The sequence below is a fragment of the Penicillium canariense genome (assembly GCF_028826845.1).
Source record: "Penicillium canariense strain IBT 26290 chromosome Unknown utg000003l_segment0_segment0, whole genome shotgun sequence".
NCBI classification, from domain to species: domain Eukaryota; kingdom Fungi; phylum Ascomycota; class Eurotiomycetes; order Eurotiales; family Aspergillaceae; genus Penicillium; species Penicillium canariense.
Window position 1 is genome coordinate 3,100,146 of NW_026622730.1, and position 15,800 is coordinate 3,115,945.

Below are 15,800 nucleotides of genomic sequence, written 5' to 3' on the forward strand. Positions count from 1 at the left end.
TTGATGGAGTATGGCGAATCATGATGTTGATCAGATCACTTCTATCTACCATGAAGGGCGTTCGAGTCATATATCAGACAAGTATCCTTGTATTCGGCGAAATAGTATAAACATTACAAGGACCACATTGTGACGCCACAAAGACATGCTTAAAAAGGAAGTGACAGAAAAAGACAAAGCTAAGAACAAGGAGGGGAAGAAAAAAACATCGGTCTACCATGTAAAAGCCTCCTCTACAAAATCCACCACGGCGCCCTTCCCAATCCTCCCCCTCGCCGCAGCCCGCACCTCATCCGCAAACGCACCAGGCCCGCAAACAGAAACAAGCGTGGCCCCAACCCTCGTCGGCAGCAGTTCATCAAGGACAACGTCAGGCCGGCACCGACCACCGTGCATCTGCACCGTCGCAGACGGGGATACTAGATCTGCAGCGCGCCGCGGCTTCGAGACGAACACTTTGACAATCAGAATCTCACGCCGCTGCGGGAGCCGCAGGATCTGATCCATCCACTGGCTGACCCAGGCGAGGTGGTCGGTCGACCGGACCGACCAGATGAGGTAGACGCGGCGGGTAGCCGCGCGGGATGTCGCCGCGCGCTCGACGAGATCCCGCGTGTACATGAGGTGGTGGGTTATCCCCGCGCCGGCGGAGAAGAGCACGGTTGTGCCGTAGCTGGAGGGGTTGGCGGGGTGCGAGCCGTAGGGACCCTCGATAAAGCCTGGTGCGCGGAGGATTTGGTCCGGCTTGCTGCGAGCGAGATTGTATAGGCGGCGGGTCATGCCCTGGCGGGCGCTGACGATGAGGGAGACTTCGGTGGGGCGGTGGGTGGGCTCAAAGTAGTCGTCTAATGGGTGGGATTGCTTTTCTATGGCGGTCGGGCTGGGCAGCGAGTCAGTGGATGTGGTGTCGTGGTAGCGCGGCGAAGGGTTTGGAGTGCTGGCTTCGGCCCAGGCAATGGAGAACGGATGTGACATCCACCAGGAGACGCAGGGAATGTAGGCGAAGACGTGGCAGCCGGGTTCAATGCGAGCGCTTTTGGGCAGGTGGAAGGTTACGCGGCACGCTTCTCCTGGCAGGGCTTGAACGGTCATGTTGGTGCACCCGTGTTTGATAGATAGGTTGAGATGAGCGAGTCGGATAAGGCGGATGCTGCGCTCAACCAGCCAGATTACGGCGATAGAGGTGCCCCAGCTGCGCTGTGGTAAACTGTCCAGGTGGAGATGGAACCATACACCGAGGAAGGCGAGCAGTGCGGCGAGTTGGTGCAGGTGCAGGAACGTCTCGTAGAATGCATGGCGTATGGGCGAGGGAGAGTGCAGGCAAAGAAAGACCATAGAGACCGTACCTATCAGTCCCCAGATAAAGAACGGCGTTTCTCGCAAATGTGCGAGCATCTCCGTCAGGCCCTGCTCGTCAACTGCATTAACTGCCCAGGCTGCAGTGTGTACGACAGATTCAAGCACGATAATGCGTCCCAGCCACCGGTGGAGAAGGTTGTAGGTGTCAAAGCTGATGCGCAGAATCGAGATCAAAGGGTTATTGCGCGCCGCCAGCATGAACAATGGCACCATATTTAAGACTGCCAGCGTCCCCGAGCGCCCGCGCAACTCTGCGAGCAGCGCAGCTTTCTCATTGACTGCGTAGTCCAGATATAGACAGTACACCACCTGACTCGCAAAGTACAATGTGATCAAGATGGACTGGAAACGGGAGGGCAGCGTGCCCATGCTGATGGCCGAGGAGAGTTGGACCTCTCGGTTATGTCTTTTCCTCCCGAGTGGAGCATATAGGATATGCTTCTTCATGTTGGACCACCATGGCGATGCCTCCCGGCTCCAGAAGGTCTGGTGCCTCCGGTCTGCCGTATTGGAGGCAATGTGGCGGAGGTATGCATGGCTGATCTGCGCGATTCGGCCGCAGAACACACAGAAGGCGAGAATGATGACTGAAGAGTAGATAATGCGAGTGATGATTACATCGCGCGGGACGTCAACACCACCCAGTCCTCTCGAGTATTCGTAGATGTATGTCACATTGGGTCCGTAGCCTCGTGCCGCAAGTTGCGGGTAGGGCGCAGCCATTGAATTGTCCCTCAGGACAACTGTCTAGAGGGGAGGGACTATCCTCGGTGCAAATATCGTTGGGGGATTTGACCTCGATATGATCCCTCTGACGCTGTTGGTTCGTGAAAGAGTGGCTTTCAAGACACTGCTCGGAGCTCTAGCAAAATAGATAGTGGTCGGCAGGGAGAGTACTCGATCGGATTTTGAGTGCTGGGGATGCTGGGGAAAGCGTCGAGCGTGGTTGCGGGGGGTCGAAGGGAATGTGATGATCGAGCACACTGACGTTGAAGCAGAATGAAATGAAATCAGAGCCAGCAAGGCAGGATAATGTCTAGTGGTATCGAAAGCACGTGTCTGGGTGATGATCGTCGATAGTTTTGGCACAAAGGCATTCGTCATCAATGGAAAGCCATTGTTCACTTGTTCAATATGTCAATGAAAGTCTGAAAGTGAATCACCCTGACGCTGCTAGACGGGCCTGGAGGCGACAAGGCAGTCAACCGCGAGCGAAATGACGAGCTCTGAACAGATGGTCTGTGGAATTCAGGCAGATTCAGCAGATCGACAAGGCTCGGGTTTTCCGTTGCTGGCTAGGGTGCAAAGGCATCGTCCAGGGCTCCAGGAATGCACGCAAGGGAGGCCGATCCGCCGGGCTGGTTGGCAGGTTTTCTGCGAAGGCAGCGACTCCCGCTCGCTAGATGAAGCAAATGAAAAGAATGAGCAAAAGAGTATTAAGAGGGGGAAAGAGGCCAAAGCGAAAGAAAAGAGGGTCTATGTGTTCAAAGAAAGCTTGAAACGGTCTATTCTATAAGAGCAGATGCAAGGCAATCGAAAGGCCAGCCGATCGACAAAACAACGGAAGAAAACCCGGCAGATCCACGAACGAAAGTTCCCAAGAGCAGGAACTCCTGTCGTGGCAGGGGAAAGGGAACTGCTCTTAAGAAAAACGAGGGGAGTTGTGGCAGTGGACCACGTCCGACACAGCTCAGAGCACCGCGCAGCCACTGTCTGGTCAGGAGCTAGGGCTTCATGGCGGTTGGCAGGCGGGCCTGGTTCGTTGCAGCCTATCGGGAGTACTCCTCTGACGACCAGGAGGCACCGCCGTTTCCGAGGGATGCAGGCACCGCAGAAACCGGCATTTTGATTGGCCGGTGCGCAGGAGGTCAAGGCGGTTGGGGATCCTTGCAGATCTTGCGACCATCGTGACGCCCTATTGAGCAGAGCGCTGGCAATCCAGGGTGCGCGCACCGCTGCAGACTAAAGGGCACTCGTTTGAGAAGCAAATCAAATGAAGGATTGGTTCTTCTTGGCGCCCTCTCATGAAGCTCAGGCCAGGTGTGCCTCAAACAGTGGCCTTGTGGGTTGTTTCATAGCTGTCATTTGGAAATGACCGACAGGGTATTGTTTCCCCCCTGTGGCGCATGGGCCGATAACAGGAATCTATTTCCCAGTGAATTCATAGTTCTATGGATCCATTATCCTCATTGAAACACCGAGGTTGGCACAGCATTTCACACAATAGAGAAACTTGGGTTTCAGAGGGACAACAAAGGGCCCGCAAAGGTGGAAGACTGACAGAGCCAAGTCAGGTGTGGGGCCATCACCTCAGGCATAAAGTGGAGCCTAATTCTCCAGGCACCAGGCCGGTTTCACCAACTGTCAATCGCAGTCGGAAGTCCGGAGAAGCTAGTAATCTAGTAAGTCCATGGAGGTTTCATCCTTCCATGGCATGGATTACCCACCAATCACCCAGCTACAGTAAGCGAGCCTCTCTATATTGAAAACGGGAGACATCAGTCAACATGTCAAACGTATCATGACTCGTGCACCATGCATGATGCCTCAACGGATGCCAGACCGTGGGAACTCAAATGCCAGATACAATACTCTAGACGGAGTCCGATAACCTATCCAGCTGACCAGATAGGTCCAATGCAGTCATCGCTATATACAAAACAGCCCCAATAGTGCCAAACAGATCCAGGTGTTTCCAAGGGCTAATCATCACCACGGGTCACCACCCCAATTTTTTCACGTCCTGACCTCTACCGACCCATCCACCCACCATCCACCGTGATGATTTCACCAGACACATAGCTACTGGCGCCACTAGCCAAGAAGACGACCACACCCTTGAAGTCCTCTGGCTGGCCCCACCGACCGGCGGGGATTCGTGCCATGATACCGGCATTCCGGTTCGCATCATTGATCAAAGCGGTGTTCATGTCCGTGGCAATGTACCCAGGGGCAATGGCGTTCACATTAATTCCCTTGGCCACCCACTCGTTGGACAGCGCCTTGGTCAGCTGGCCCACACCGCCCTTGGACGCGGCATATGCAGGCACCGTGATGCCACCCTGGAAGGTGAGCAGCGACGCGACGTTGATGATGGAGCCCCGCCGGCCGGAGGGGAACTCGGAGGCGTCGCGAGCTAGCAAGTAGGCGCCGAACTCGCGGCACAGGATGAAGACTTGGGAGAGGTTGACTTCGATGACCTGTTCATGAATTTTCGGGTCAGCGATCTGCGCCGTTTCAAATCGAAGATAGCTTGCCCGGAAGCTTGCCGGGGGAAAAGAAAAAAGACTCACCTCATCCCAGTCCTCATCGGGGAACTGCTCGCTCGGGTGCCGCCGTTGAATGCCCGCACAGTTCAGCAGGATGTCGGGCTTGAACCCTTGGCTCGTGACCGCAGGAATGATCTGCTTCACGGCCTTGCGGTCTGACAGCTCGGCGACATGAATATGAGCCTTACGACCCAAGCGGACAATCTCGTCTCTGGTCGCGGTGTTGGACTCATCGCGTTGGACCAGAATGATATCGGCGCCGGCCTCGGCCAGAGCAAAGGCCATGGCTTGGCCGATGCCGCGCGTGCCACCGGTAACCACGGCGGTGCGGCCGCTCAGGGAAAAGAGAGATACTACGGAGGCTGCCATTGTGTGTGTCTAGAGGCCTGTCTAGAGTCCGTCGAACAAGAGAAAAAGAACAATGGAGGAGAAGGCGCAAATATTGTTTGAATGACCAGGCGGGCTGGTTTCCCCACGCGCGGGGGTCTTCGTTTGGAGCCGAAGCGGCAGTATCCATTGCCGACATCAATCGCCGTCGGCTATTGAAATTGGCTCCAAACTTCCTGCCGTCCCGCTGGGCGTGTTGTGTTTCCTTATACATGAATCAATTTTACCGGCTGTTCTGAGCATACTAGAAAAGACTAATACAGGCATAATTGTAGAATTCCGTAACTCGATAATATTTTTGGGGTGAAAGTTCCGCCGGGGGAGGCGTCCAGCTTGGGCCTTACCCCACACGCGGCAGGAGCTTCAACTTCAACCTCCCGATGAGTAATGACCAGGTTTTTGCGTAGCTCGATTTCCTGTGGGTCCCAAGCGCCGGCCTTTGTCTCTTTATCATCCGGTGGACAATAATGTCTTTGTGAATTCACCCTTAGGCCCGGCAAGAGATGGAGTCCCCGGAGCAAGTCGCCTCCCAGCCTCGGCGGTCCGACGCTATCGTCAAGCGCGTTTCCCGGGCCTGTCTGCACTGCAGGCAGCGTAAGTCACGCTGTGACCTGTAAGTTCTCCCCTCCTTATCTCGCGTTGTTGAGAGCCGGGACTTCCCCGGATCTGCAAGCGGGTATTTGTCCTGTTTCATGCTAATCCCGCGCAACAGCGACAGCAATGGGAACCCTGGCAAGCCGCCGTGCCAGCGGTGCGTTCGCGAGCATCGCGAGTGTGTCCTTGGTGGCTCGAATCGCGGTGGGCGCCGCATTCGCAAGAACAAGATTAAACACTTTACTCCGGCCACAAATCCGTCGCCGACCAAGGACTCTGAAGAGATTACCAGTCCTGCGAACTCGGAAGCGTGCCGCCGCGCACCATCTGCGTCCTACCCCGGACCAGTCGTCTTTCTCCCGCCTAATCCGCAGGGCGATGCGGCTTCTTCGGTGGCCGTCGAGGATAATGACGCTTCAATTGACTCGGTGCCTCGAAACCCATCTGATGCCTGGCAATGTCTGACCGGCATCGCCACCCACGGTGCGGACGCCGCACCGAATGAACGTACCAGCAACCATGTACGGTCAGATTCGATGTCGACCTATAACGGGTTGCACGATGGCGTTATTGCTGACTTCAACGCACCGAGTACCGGCATCAGAGCCTATCGCCTCGTTCAGTCCCGATCCCTGGACCCGGGAACAGTGTGGCAGCTGGTCACCCGCTATGCCGACAACTTCCACCCATATCTCCCTCTCGTGCCGCGAAAATACTTCGAGCGTTCGGCTCTAGATGACTTTGCCAACAACGAGAAGCACCTTCTCACTGCAGTTCTTACCATCGCGTCAAAGGACCTTGTCGACCGGCCCGAGATCCATGAGTATTGCTCGAAATACATGCATGAGCTGATCTCAGGAATCGCGGCCGGCGCAGAATGTGACGTGGAAGCCGTCGAAGCTCTCCTCCTGCTTGCAGAATGGGAGCCGCAGGGTCTTCGCCCCCGTATCGAGCGTGTTGGCCGTGGGGAGGAAGATCGCGCGGCGTGGATGCACGTCGGTCTTGCGCTGCGCTCGGGATACTTTATCGGGCTGGATCGCACGTCCTTTCGAGGAGACCCGTATGGCGACCAAGACAGTGAGACTCGTCGGCGATTAGCTTGGGCCAGCTGCTATGTCTCTGACCGACTGATCTCGGTGCGCATTGGACGCGCGTTCTGGTCGCGCGGGCCGGGCCCGATGACTGGTCTATCCAGTCAAGATTTCCCGTCGCTGCAGCCGGTAAAGGAGGGTGACGAGGATTACTCGAAAATCTTTCAGGCAATACTCGATCTCACGCAGTTGTATGGAAATGTGCATGAAGTTTTGTATTCTGGCATGCGCACTAGTAACCAAATGATGCTGATGGGCGACTACGTTAAATACGTTGACGATTTCCGTCTTGCCATCTTGCGATGGAAATCGTTGTGGGGGCCTTTGGACTGTAAGTTCCTCTGTGTTTATTGCATCAAATTGGATCTATCTGGGTCTTCTAAGTTCAGATCTGACGCAAAGCAGGCTCGCCGCCTATGCGGGTAATGTTGCAATTATCATACGAGTACTTGCGTCTTTATACGACCGCATTCGCGTTCCAGGCCGCCATTTCTCAGTCCTTGGTGAAGCCGAAGACGGATGAAAGTACGCGTCGGGAGCAACTTAGATCAACATTCAAGAATGTGGCTTCGATGCAGGATTCACGCTTCATCTATGAATCTGTCGACGCAGCCAAGGCCTACTTGACGATTCTGGTGGACTCGGTGGACCCAGAGAGGCATTTGCATTTTATGCCTCTTCGTTTCTATTTGTAAGTCTAGCATCAGTTCACGTTGTGTGCGGATGTACTCACGGCGACCAGATACGGCATCTACTCTGCCGTCTTTCTCTACAAGGTTAGCCATAGTTTTCAACCCACGGAGCTTATTGGGACCGATTTCGCTAACTTCCATCAGGCTCGCTCTTTCGGAATGATGGTTCCTTCCGAAGAAGCCAAAGTCCAGGGCCTCGTGGCTCGTGCCACTGAAGTTCTCAAGCAAGCGAGTGCCGGCCCCGACGATATTGGATCGCGCTACTCTCGCCTGCTGGAACTTCTCTGGCGAACGAAGCCATCCATGACGAGCGCAAATACATCCGCAGAGACCCCGCACAGTGACTTCGCAATGCAAACAACATTGCCCAATCCGGTCACCGATCACACCTACATGGACTTCAGTCCCGCCAACGACTTTTCTTGGCTGGATCTGGAAGCCGTGGGAGACTATGTCTCCGGGGACCAAATTTCGGGTGGCTTGCTGGGTCTTGATGCGTTCCAAAATGGGTCTGATCCATGCCAGCCCGGCCAGGACAGGTCGCAGGCCTGGCAACCATCTGCCTGGCTGGGCGATATGAGCAGCAGCCTTCTGTTTTAGATATGTTGGCGGCGGTTATGCTCAAAGGCCGCCTGTGCGGCAACTGATGTGGGGCCGTGGGGGCACAGCTCGGAGATAACCCCGACGTCTCACGTGGGGTAGCCGAAACCATGTTGGTCTTCTTGGAGACACAAGACATTCTTTCATGGAATGTTAGGAAGATCTCTCGGTTGTAGCCACCCCTTCTCCTTAGCCTCTTTTCCCAAATGTCGCTCAACGATATCCAGGGCCGCCTGGCCCTCATCACTGGCGCCTCGGGAGGGTGAGTTTTTACTCGGGGGCAGCAGCGAGACGAGCAAGGAGCTACCTTCTAACAGATAGTTCTTATCTTAGAATTGGAGCAGCTTGCGCAAACCAGCTCGCACAACATGGCGTCCACCTCGCCCTAACCTACTCAACCAACCTTGATGCCATGAACGCCATCGTTAAAGACCTGCAGTCCAAATACGCAGAGAACAAGATCCGCATCTCCATCCACCAAGTCGACGTTGGATCCGCCGATCAGATCGACGCCATGTTCCAGCAAATTGACAAGGAGCACGGCCAGCGGCCGGATATCCTGATCTCGAACGCTGGGTACGGCAAGCGCGTGCCGAACGTGTGGGACATCACCCTCGAGGAATTTGACTATACACTCAACATCAACCTCCGCGCCTCCTTCATCCTTGTGAAGGGCGTGGTGGAGCACATGAAAGCCCAGCGGTGGGGACGTATCGTGTTTATGTCCTCGATTGCCGCGTACGGAGGAGGGATCAACGGATGCCGTGAGTCTTCCCGGACATTGCTCTATTCACATTTTCTTGGCTCTTACAATCTCCCTTGCAGACTACGCCGCATCAAAGGGTGGCCTCTCCGGCATGATGAAGAACCTCTCCACTCGCCTTGCCGAGTTCAACATTAGCGTCAACGACGTTGCCCCAGCCATGATTGGCGACACGGGCATGATCACCAGCGCCGCCGCGATCCCGGAAGTTGCGGCTACTATCCCGCTGCAGCGGCTAGGTACGCCCGAAGAGACGGCTAATGTTGTTACCATGCTGTGCAAGACAGGGTACATGACAGGGCAGAGCCTCCTGCTGGCTGGGGGGCTGAAATAAATGTTTATAGCCTGATATGAAGCAATGTGATTGTCTACATCTTCCATGATCTATCATATTTAATTTGTTCATAGTGCACATGTACGGTAAATGTGATAATACATTGGACAAAAGAGACCGTAATTCATTCTAGGTCACGCATCTAAGCCCCGATTTTGCGTCATCAACCACACATGCTATTCAGCGTCTCCAAACTCCTCTCACAATGGGTATTTTTGAAAAGTCATCATCACGTCAACATCATCACAAAACGTCCGCTCAACCCCGTACATCCGCAACACCTTCATAGCCGACACAGAGACTATTGCTTGTTCTCAATAATGACCTTGACAACAGGCTTACCGCTCTCATCAACGCCCTTACCGGCGAGGGTGAACGCACGCTCGCCCTCCTCAAGCGACAGTCTGTGCGTCACGACCTTCTCCTCCGTGCTCTTCATCTTGCCGCTACCCAGCAAGGCAATGGCAGCTGGGTAGGCATGCCCGTCGTACCGGAAGACGCCGATGATATCAACTTCGCGCAGGGCTGCAGCACCAACGGGCAGAGTCTGAATAGGGTTCCCCATGCCAATCTGCACGAGTACTCCGCCGGGCGTGGAGGCGTAGATACCCGCCTGCACGCAAGCTGGGACACCTGTGCAGTCGTAGACACGGCTGAAGCCAGACACGGCCGGGAGACCTTCCGTCTGCGCAGCCGCGGTCAGGGTGGCGGCGACGCTTTGCGCATTCTTGAGCGCCCAGGCGGTCTGGTCTGCATGCGGGGCGTCCTTGGGTGGAGGCGGGTTCGCAGGGTCGCCGCGGGGGATCAGGGCCGTCTTGAGACCGAGGCCGAGCGAGGCGGCGATCTCCAGGCGCGAGGCGTCGATGTCCGCCACTACGATCGCGTCGAAGTTCTCTGATACCGCGAGTGCAGATGCAATCAGTAGGCCGATGGCACCGGCGCCGAAGACCAGCGCCGCGGTGCCTTCACCAGCGGCGTGCGCCAGCGCAACCTCCTCCTTTGTGGGCGGGTGCGAGCGGCGGATCGCATGCAGGCACACGGCCAACGGCTCGACCAGCGCGCCACCCACGTCGGACACATTGTCCGGCAGGGCATGGCACATGGCGGCGGGGTGGTTGGTGCGCTCCATCAACGTGCCATCGAGGTGAGGGAAGACCTTGGCGCTGCTGCGGAATTGCATCTGCCGGCAGATGTTGTAGCGGCCCTGATTGCAGAGGGCGCACTTACGGCAGGGCAGGCCAACCTCCAGGGCGACACGGTCGCCGACTTTGAAGGTTGCCACTTCCGGGCCGATGGCTGTGACGGTGCCGGCGGACTCGTGGCCCAGACACATGGGCTCGCGCACGACGAAGTCACCATTGCGGCCGTGTGAGTAGTAGTGCAGGTCCGAGCCGCAGAGCCCAGTGGCTGTGATGGCGACTTGGATATCTGCGCCGGTTGGGGCGGGGACGCTTCGTTTCTCCTGTTCGTGAATGTCAGTTGCGCTGTTATTTTGTTCGGAAACCGCGGGGATCATCAGCCCTACCAGACGGAGATCCTTTGCGCCGTGCAAGACGAGCGCGGTTGCAGATGTTTCTGTAGACATAGTGGGCGGGGTGGGCGTAAAGGTAGGAATGGAAAAACAGACCACGCTGGGCTGAAGCGTGCAATTGCAATTGTTAAGAGGCGGACATCAATTGCCCGAGTGCAGCGGCGTCTGACTCGGTCCGTCATCGCATTCCCCTCATCTCCCCCCTTCCAGCGTGGGGCAGCTGTGAGACGCTGCAAATGGTCCCGAGACCCACGGAGATGCTCCGCCGTGCTGCTCGCCGGCGTTTGCCCCCAAACAGGCAGTCTTCAATAGCCGCCCGTGGGGGGTTGCGTGGGAGGACCGGCGATGGAGGAGCTCCTCCAAATTTTGTGGTTTTTTTTCTCTCGTCTTTGACAGCGCCAGAGGGATCGCTTGTAATATTGAATCGCGCATTGGTCGCATGCATACAAAATAGATCTGGACTGAATCACAAATGGTACAATAATACTGCTCGAGGAAAACACAGCCGAAAGACTCGTTCCACGCGCCGTTCTCCACTCCCCGAGGCCATCTCCGGTACAATCCACCGGATCGCACGGGGGTTAATCTCTGGAGTCGCGGGGGTCCACCTGGATTTGGGCTGTCGCGCGCAATCATAACTTTTTCTTCTTCTTCACTCTCTTCTCCAACTCCTACCTGCATTTCTATCTCCTCCATTCCTCCTCTCCACCTCGCCTTGACCAGCTATATACTTCTCCACGTCAGATCGAACAGTAGGCGGCACATTCACCCCGCCGACGTCATTTGCGAAGCTGATCGCAGTCGCAGAACCCTAAACATGCCTACTCAAGCTGCGCTCCTCATTGGAGGCATCACCCATGCGCGCAAAGAGTGGGAGGCTCTGTCGTCCATTCTGACTCTGAAGGTATGCGCCACCCCTTATTGCTTGGAACGAGACAAGTGTAGTAATACGCGAGCAGGAATTCCCCAGCGGCAACCGTGAGGAATTTATCCAGAACTGCAAGACGGGGCAGTACGACGATGTGGTTGCGATCTACCGGTCCAATACTTCTAATAAGGTGACTGATCTCGCTGGAAACCGGCCACTGGAGCGCGCCGCTAATGGGGGCTCGAATAGTTCACCGGCAACTTTGACGCCGAATTGCTCTCAGTTTTGCCAAAGTCTGTTCGCTATATCTGCCACAATGGTGCTGGATATGATAACCTAGATGTTGCCACCTGCTCGCAAAGGAATATTGCCGTCTCGAGCACCCCGGTTGCCGTAAACAATGCGACCGCCGATGTGGGCATTTTCCTTATGATCGGCGCACTGCGTCAGGCTTATGTACCTCTTTCTGCCATTCGTGCTGGTGAGTCGTATCCATACGAATAAACTGTAGTCTATCATTGGGCCCGCGATATGCTAACCGTTGAATGGGTAACAGGCACCTGGCAAGGAGAGACTACGACGGGCCATGATCCCCAGGGTAAAGTGCTCGGTATCCTGGGCATGGGTGGCATTGGACGGGTACGATCTTCTACACTTCTCAAGATGGCATTGACTGACACAGTCACTAGGAAATGGCTACTCGGGCCAAAGCCTTCGGAATGAAGATCCAATACCACAATCGCTCGCGACTCCCCGCAGAGCTGGAAGGAGGCGCGACCTATGTCTCCTTCGACGAGCTCCTCGCCTACTCTGATGTCCTTAGTTTGAACCTGGCCCTTAATGCCTCGACACGGCACATCATCAGTGCCACCGAGTTCGGCAAGATGAAGGATGGTGTGGTAATTGTCAACACTGCACGGGGTGCACTGATCGATGAGAGCGCGCTGGTTGAAGCTCTTGATTCCGGCAAGGTAATGAAATCCCAAACTCGGTGACTGGAAGACATCATCCTGACTCTGTTGTTCATAGGTTCGCTCTGCCGGTCTGGATGTGTACGAGGAGGAGCCTAAGGTCCACCCCGGCCTCTTGAGTAACCCGCGGGTTATGTTGCTCCCGCACATTGGCACAAACACCTACGAGACGCAGAAAGAGATGGAGATTCTGGTGTTGGATAACTTGAAGTTGGCGGTGGAGAAGGGAGAGTTGATTACACAGGTGCCGGAGCAGAAGCGATAGATTGTGACTTTTAGACCAAGATTTAGATTCCTGAGATTTTGCAATTGCTGGAAATAGATTGGAATTCCCGACCGATGTAATCCCTCATTATGAAGTCTTGTATTTACCTAAGACTTGCTCCGAGTGGATAGACCCAAGGTTGGCCTATTTAACCCAAAGTTAATCGAACCCCCAATTTTCCGGTGCCGGGTGCAGTAAGATTTTGGTTCAGGTTCGCACGGGTGGTTGGACAATAAGTATTGATTCGTCGCCGACATCAGATGTGACACTCCCAATCTATGATATCGAGATACGGTGATTTCTGACTGCTATATTTATACTACCTAGTAGGGACAACGGTTCCGATATGGAGGGCTAGATATCGGACCGTGACCCTGCCAGACTAGTTTCACGGTCTAATAATGCGTCGCCTAGATATGATGTTCAGATCTTCCACTGGCGGGGTAAGGTGTAAATCCTGAATCCTTTGACCAAGCAGAGTGGGTCGGTCCATCGTGGAAGAAATGATGGTTGATTTTCGCCTGAGGCTGCAGCACCCGGCCCGAAAGACGTGACTAAGCATCATACATAAATTCTCCCCAAAGTGGCTAGCGTTAGGGCTCGCTTAGGGCCCGTGTGCCAAGAGCGAAAAAAACCGCACCAAACCTGGTGTTCTAGCGTTAGCCGGTCGACGACGAAAAGCGACAACATCCATCCGCCTCCGAGGACCATCACCTTCCCCTCGCCAACTCCTTCAAGATGGTGAGTGCAATCCATACCCATCGCCAGAGACCCCGAAAGCAACCTCTACGATCCCATTCCATGCCCAATTTCCTCCGAGCGAAGGGACTGGAACGCCATACTGGTCCCGTTACTTTTCGCCGCGCCTTGAAGATCATCACCCACAATATCGACACAACATGATTGCTGACGACTGTTTCTTCTTTCGCTCTACAGGTCCGTTACGCCGCCCAGGAGATCCCGAACGCGAAGAGCGCCCGCGCGCGGGGCTCTTACCTGCGTGTCAGCTTCAAGAACACCCGTGAGACTGCCCAGGCCATCAACGGCATGAAGCTGCAGAAGGCTCTCACCTACCTCGAGAACGTCACCAAGAAGTCCATGGCCGTTCCCATGCGCCGCTACGCCGGTTCCACTGGCCGCACCGCCCAGGGTGAGTCGCCCTCGAAATTTTTGAGTTTTTTACATGCTGGATGCAACTTGGGGGCAACGGTGTCAAGGGGGAATCACGGGAGGAAGAGAAGACAACGGGACTGATTCTACGACAATCTGTGGACGAGGAGAAGGGCGTCAGTGTGACTGTTTCTGCGGATGTTGTCGATGCTGGGATAGACACCGTTGCTGCTGGAAAATTTCAGTGTGGGGTTTTTGACACTGTGGAATGATCGACTAACCATCCCCGTCTACAGGCAAGCAGTTCGGTGTCTCCAAGGCCCGCTGGCCCGTCAAGTCCGCCGAGTTCCTGATCGACCTCCTCAAGAACGCTGAGGCCAACGCCGACACCAAGGGTCTCGACACCAGCGCCCTGGTTGTCAAGCGCATCCAGGTTAACCAGGCTCCCAAGGGCCGCCGCCGCACTTACCGTGCTCACGGTCGTGTACGTTTTGCTCAACACTTGGGATTGGCTATTGAACCAAACTGATTTTTTCATTTCAGATTAACCCCTACATGACCAACCCCTGCCACATCGAGCTCATCCTCACCGAGGCTAATGAGGAGGTTGCCAAGGCCTCCGAGGACTCCCTGGTCCACCTGTCTTCCCGCCAGCGCGGTGCTCAGCTCCGCCGTGCCCTCACTGAGGCATAAACGGATCGCCTGATGTTAAGTGAAGGGGAGGAGGGGACGACTGGTGAAAAAGGATTTGCGGTGGACGGGTTTGACCGGAGTTCTTGCGCATTTGTATGTTGGAACGGAAATGATACCGGATCATACAAGATTTTTCTAAGGTCATGGCACCTACACTCGGAGGAGAACCAAATAAAAAGTTTAAACAGCGCGGCTCCGGAACGATGGACATAGGAATTCTGTACTGCCCGGTCCGATCATGATTACAAATGTTGGTTCTTCTTCTGTGACTTGGCTCTGTTCTACCGGCGGCTCCGGTTGTCTGGTGTAGGGTAGTGCTTTCTGATGACCTAGAATATCTTGTCTGGTTGTCCAATGATCAGGCCGGATGCTCTGCGAGGCTCTCACCAAGATCGTCCACTCGGTCCTAAAATCATATCACGTTTCATGAATTACAAACATGCTCTTTCTGGCTTGTAGTGTATCTAGAGAGACTTTGGACCGTGCCTTGCATGCTAATGTGTGCTGGATCTTGGTCTCAACAAAAAATGATATGCATATGCATCCTTAGCTTCAAGATATATATCCAAGCTTCGACTGCCTCGCGGTTATATAATCTCGGTCAATGCTAGATCATTTCACGCCCACACTTTGTCTTATTTCTCGAGTCCTATTGCCCGTTAAACGCCCCAAACTTAGCACTAGATCAGCCATGAGCCTGATCAGTAGATTGGTATCACCATTGTGCTCCGGCTGCCTTGCTCGTTCGTTTTTATTTTGAACTTGATTGTCAAGGGCAGAGTGAGGTACTATCCCCGCGTACGTTGATCACAACCTTACAGAAGCCACTTCATACCACTACCTGTATCTTTCTTCATTCTCGTGTATACTTGGGTACAGCCTACTCCCCCGAGCCCAACGTCATCACGTTTTCTTCTCTCACGATACGAAACTACCAAGCAACATCCACACACTCTATCCAGCAGCTGGTACTGCCACTCAACCATCACGACCAATCACCAACAAGAACCTATGTCCATCAATTCCAGTCAATTCAGAAGCAAATAAAGCTCGGCCGGAGATTGATAGACCCCCGAAAGGTTGATCTCTCTCACTTATCGGGTTTATACTTAGCATGCTGACTGGGAAGAACCAGATCCTGATGAACTCCTTTGTCAATGGACCACAATATGTGACGCGCTGTCGACCGTGATAGGGATGATCATAAATGAGCATCAAAGATGCCAAGCTTGACTGTCAGGCAGTCCATAATGGGGGTGGGGTGGCTGCAGTG

General features: G+C 54.7%; 7 protein-coding genes across 7 annotated transcripts; 4 read left to right on the plus strand and 3 right to left on the minus strand.

Moving 5' to 3' along the window:
• Window positions 1–213: 213 nt before the first annotated feature.
• Window positions 214–2,082, minus strand: N7482_005973 (ferric reductase family protein; the record flags this gene model as incomplete). The annotated part of the gene is made up of 1 exon (XM_056688098.1): window positions 214–2,082. The coding sequence occupies one exon, from the start codon at window positions 2,080–2,082 to the stop codon at window positions 214–216; it is 1,869 nt and encodes a 622-aa protein (XP_056543653.1).
• Window positions 2,083–4,109: 2,027 nt separating this feature from the next.
• N7482_005974 (putative 2-deoxy-D-gluconate 3-dehydrogenase) lies at window positions 4,110–4,997 on the minus strand (the record flags this gene model as incomplete). The annotated part of the gene is made up of 1 exon (XM_056688099.1): window positions 4,110–4,997. One exon carries the CDS (start codon window positions 4,995–4,997, stop codon window positions 4,110–4,112), a length of 888 nt encoding a protein of 295 aa, XP_056543654.1.
• A 521-nt stretch (window positions 4,998–5,518) lies between these two features.
• N7482_005975 (Zn(II)2Cys6 transcription factor) lies at window positions 5,519–7,992 on the plus strand (the record flags this gene model as incomplete). The annotated part of the gene is made up of 5 exons (XM_056688100.1): window positions 5,519–5,628; window positions 5,728–7,031; window positions 7,106–7,391; window positions 7,443–7,476; window positions 7,537–7,992. The coding sequence occupies 5 exons, from the start codon at window positions 5,519–5,521 to the stop codon at window positions 7,990–7,992; spliced, it is 2,190 nt and encodes a 729-aa protein (XP_056543655.1).
• Window positions 7,993–8,198: 206 nt separating this feature from the next.
• Window positions 8,199–9,089, plus strand: N7482_005976 (SDR family NAD(P)-dependent oxidoreductase; the record flags this gene model as incomplete). The annotated part of the gene is made up of 3 exons (XM_056688101.1): window positions 8,199–8,254; window positions 8,326–8,756; window positions 8,818–9,089. 3 exons carry the CDS (start codon window positions 8,199–8,201, stop codon window positions 9,087–9,089), a joined length of 759 nt encoding a protein of 252 aa, XP_056543656.1.
• Window positions 9,090–9,390: 301 nt separating this feature from the next.
• On the minus strand, window positions 9,391–10,674 carry N7482_005977 (NAD(P)-dependent alcohol dehydrogenase; the record flags this gene model as incomplete). Its single annotated transcript, XM_056688102.1, has 1 exon — window positions 9,391–10,674. The coding sequence occupies one exon, from the start codon at window positions 10,672–10,674 to the stop codon at window positions 9,391–9,393; it is 1,284 nt and encodes a 427-aa protein (XP_056543657.1).
• Window positions 10,675–11,437: 763 nt separating this feature from the next.
• On the plus strand, window positions 11,438–12,724 carry N7482_005978 (D-mandelate dehydrogenase-like dehydrogenase; the record flags this gene model as incomplete). Its single annotated transcript, XM_056688103.1, has 6 exons — window positions 11,438–11,524; window positions 11,580–11,678; window positions 11,738–11,969; window positions 12,045–12,127; window positions 12,178–12,459; window positions 12,518–12,724. The coding sequence occupies 6 exons, from the start codon at window positions 11,438–11,440 to the stop codon at window positions 12,722–12,724; spliced, it is 990 nt and encodes a 329-aa protein (XP_056543658.1).
• A 738-nt stretch (window positions 12,725–13,462) lies between these two features.
• Window positions 13,463–14,527, plus strand: rpl17 (60S ribosomal protein uL22; the record flags this gene model as incomplete). Its single annotated transcript, XM_056688104.1, has 4 exons — window positions 13,463–13,465; window positions 13,661–13,874; window positions 14,131–14,318; window positions 14,378–14,527. 4 exons carry the CDS (start codon window positions 13,463–13,465, stop codon window positions 14,525–14,527), a joined length of 555 nt encoding a protein of 184 aa, XP_056543659.1.
• Between the last annotated feature and the right edge of the window lie 1,273 nt (window positions 14,528–15,800).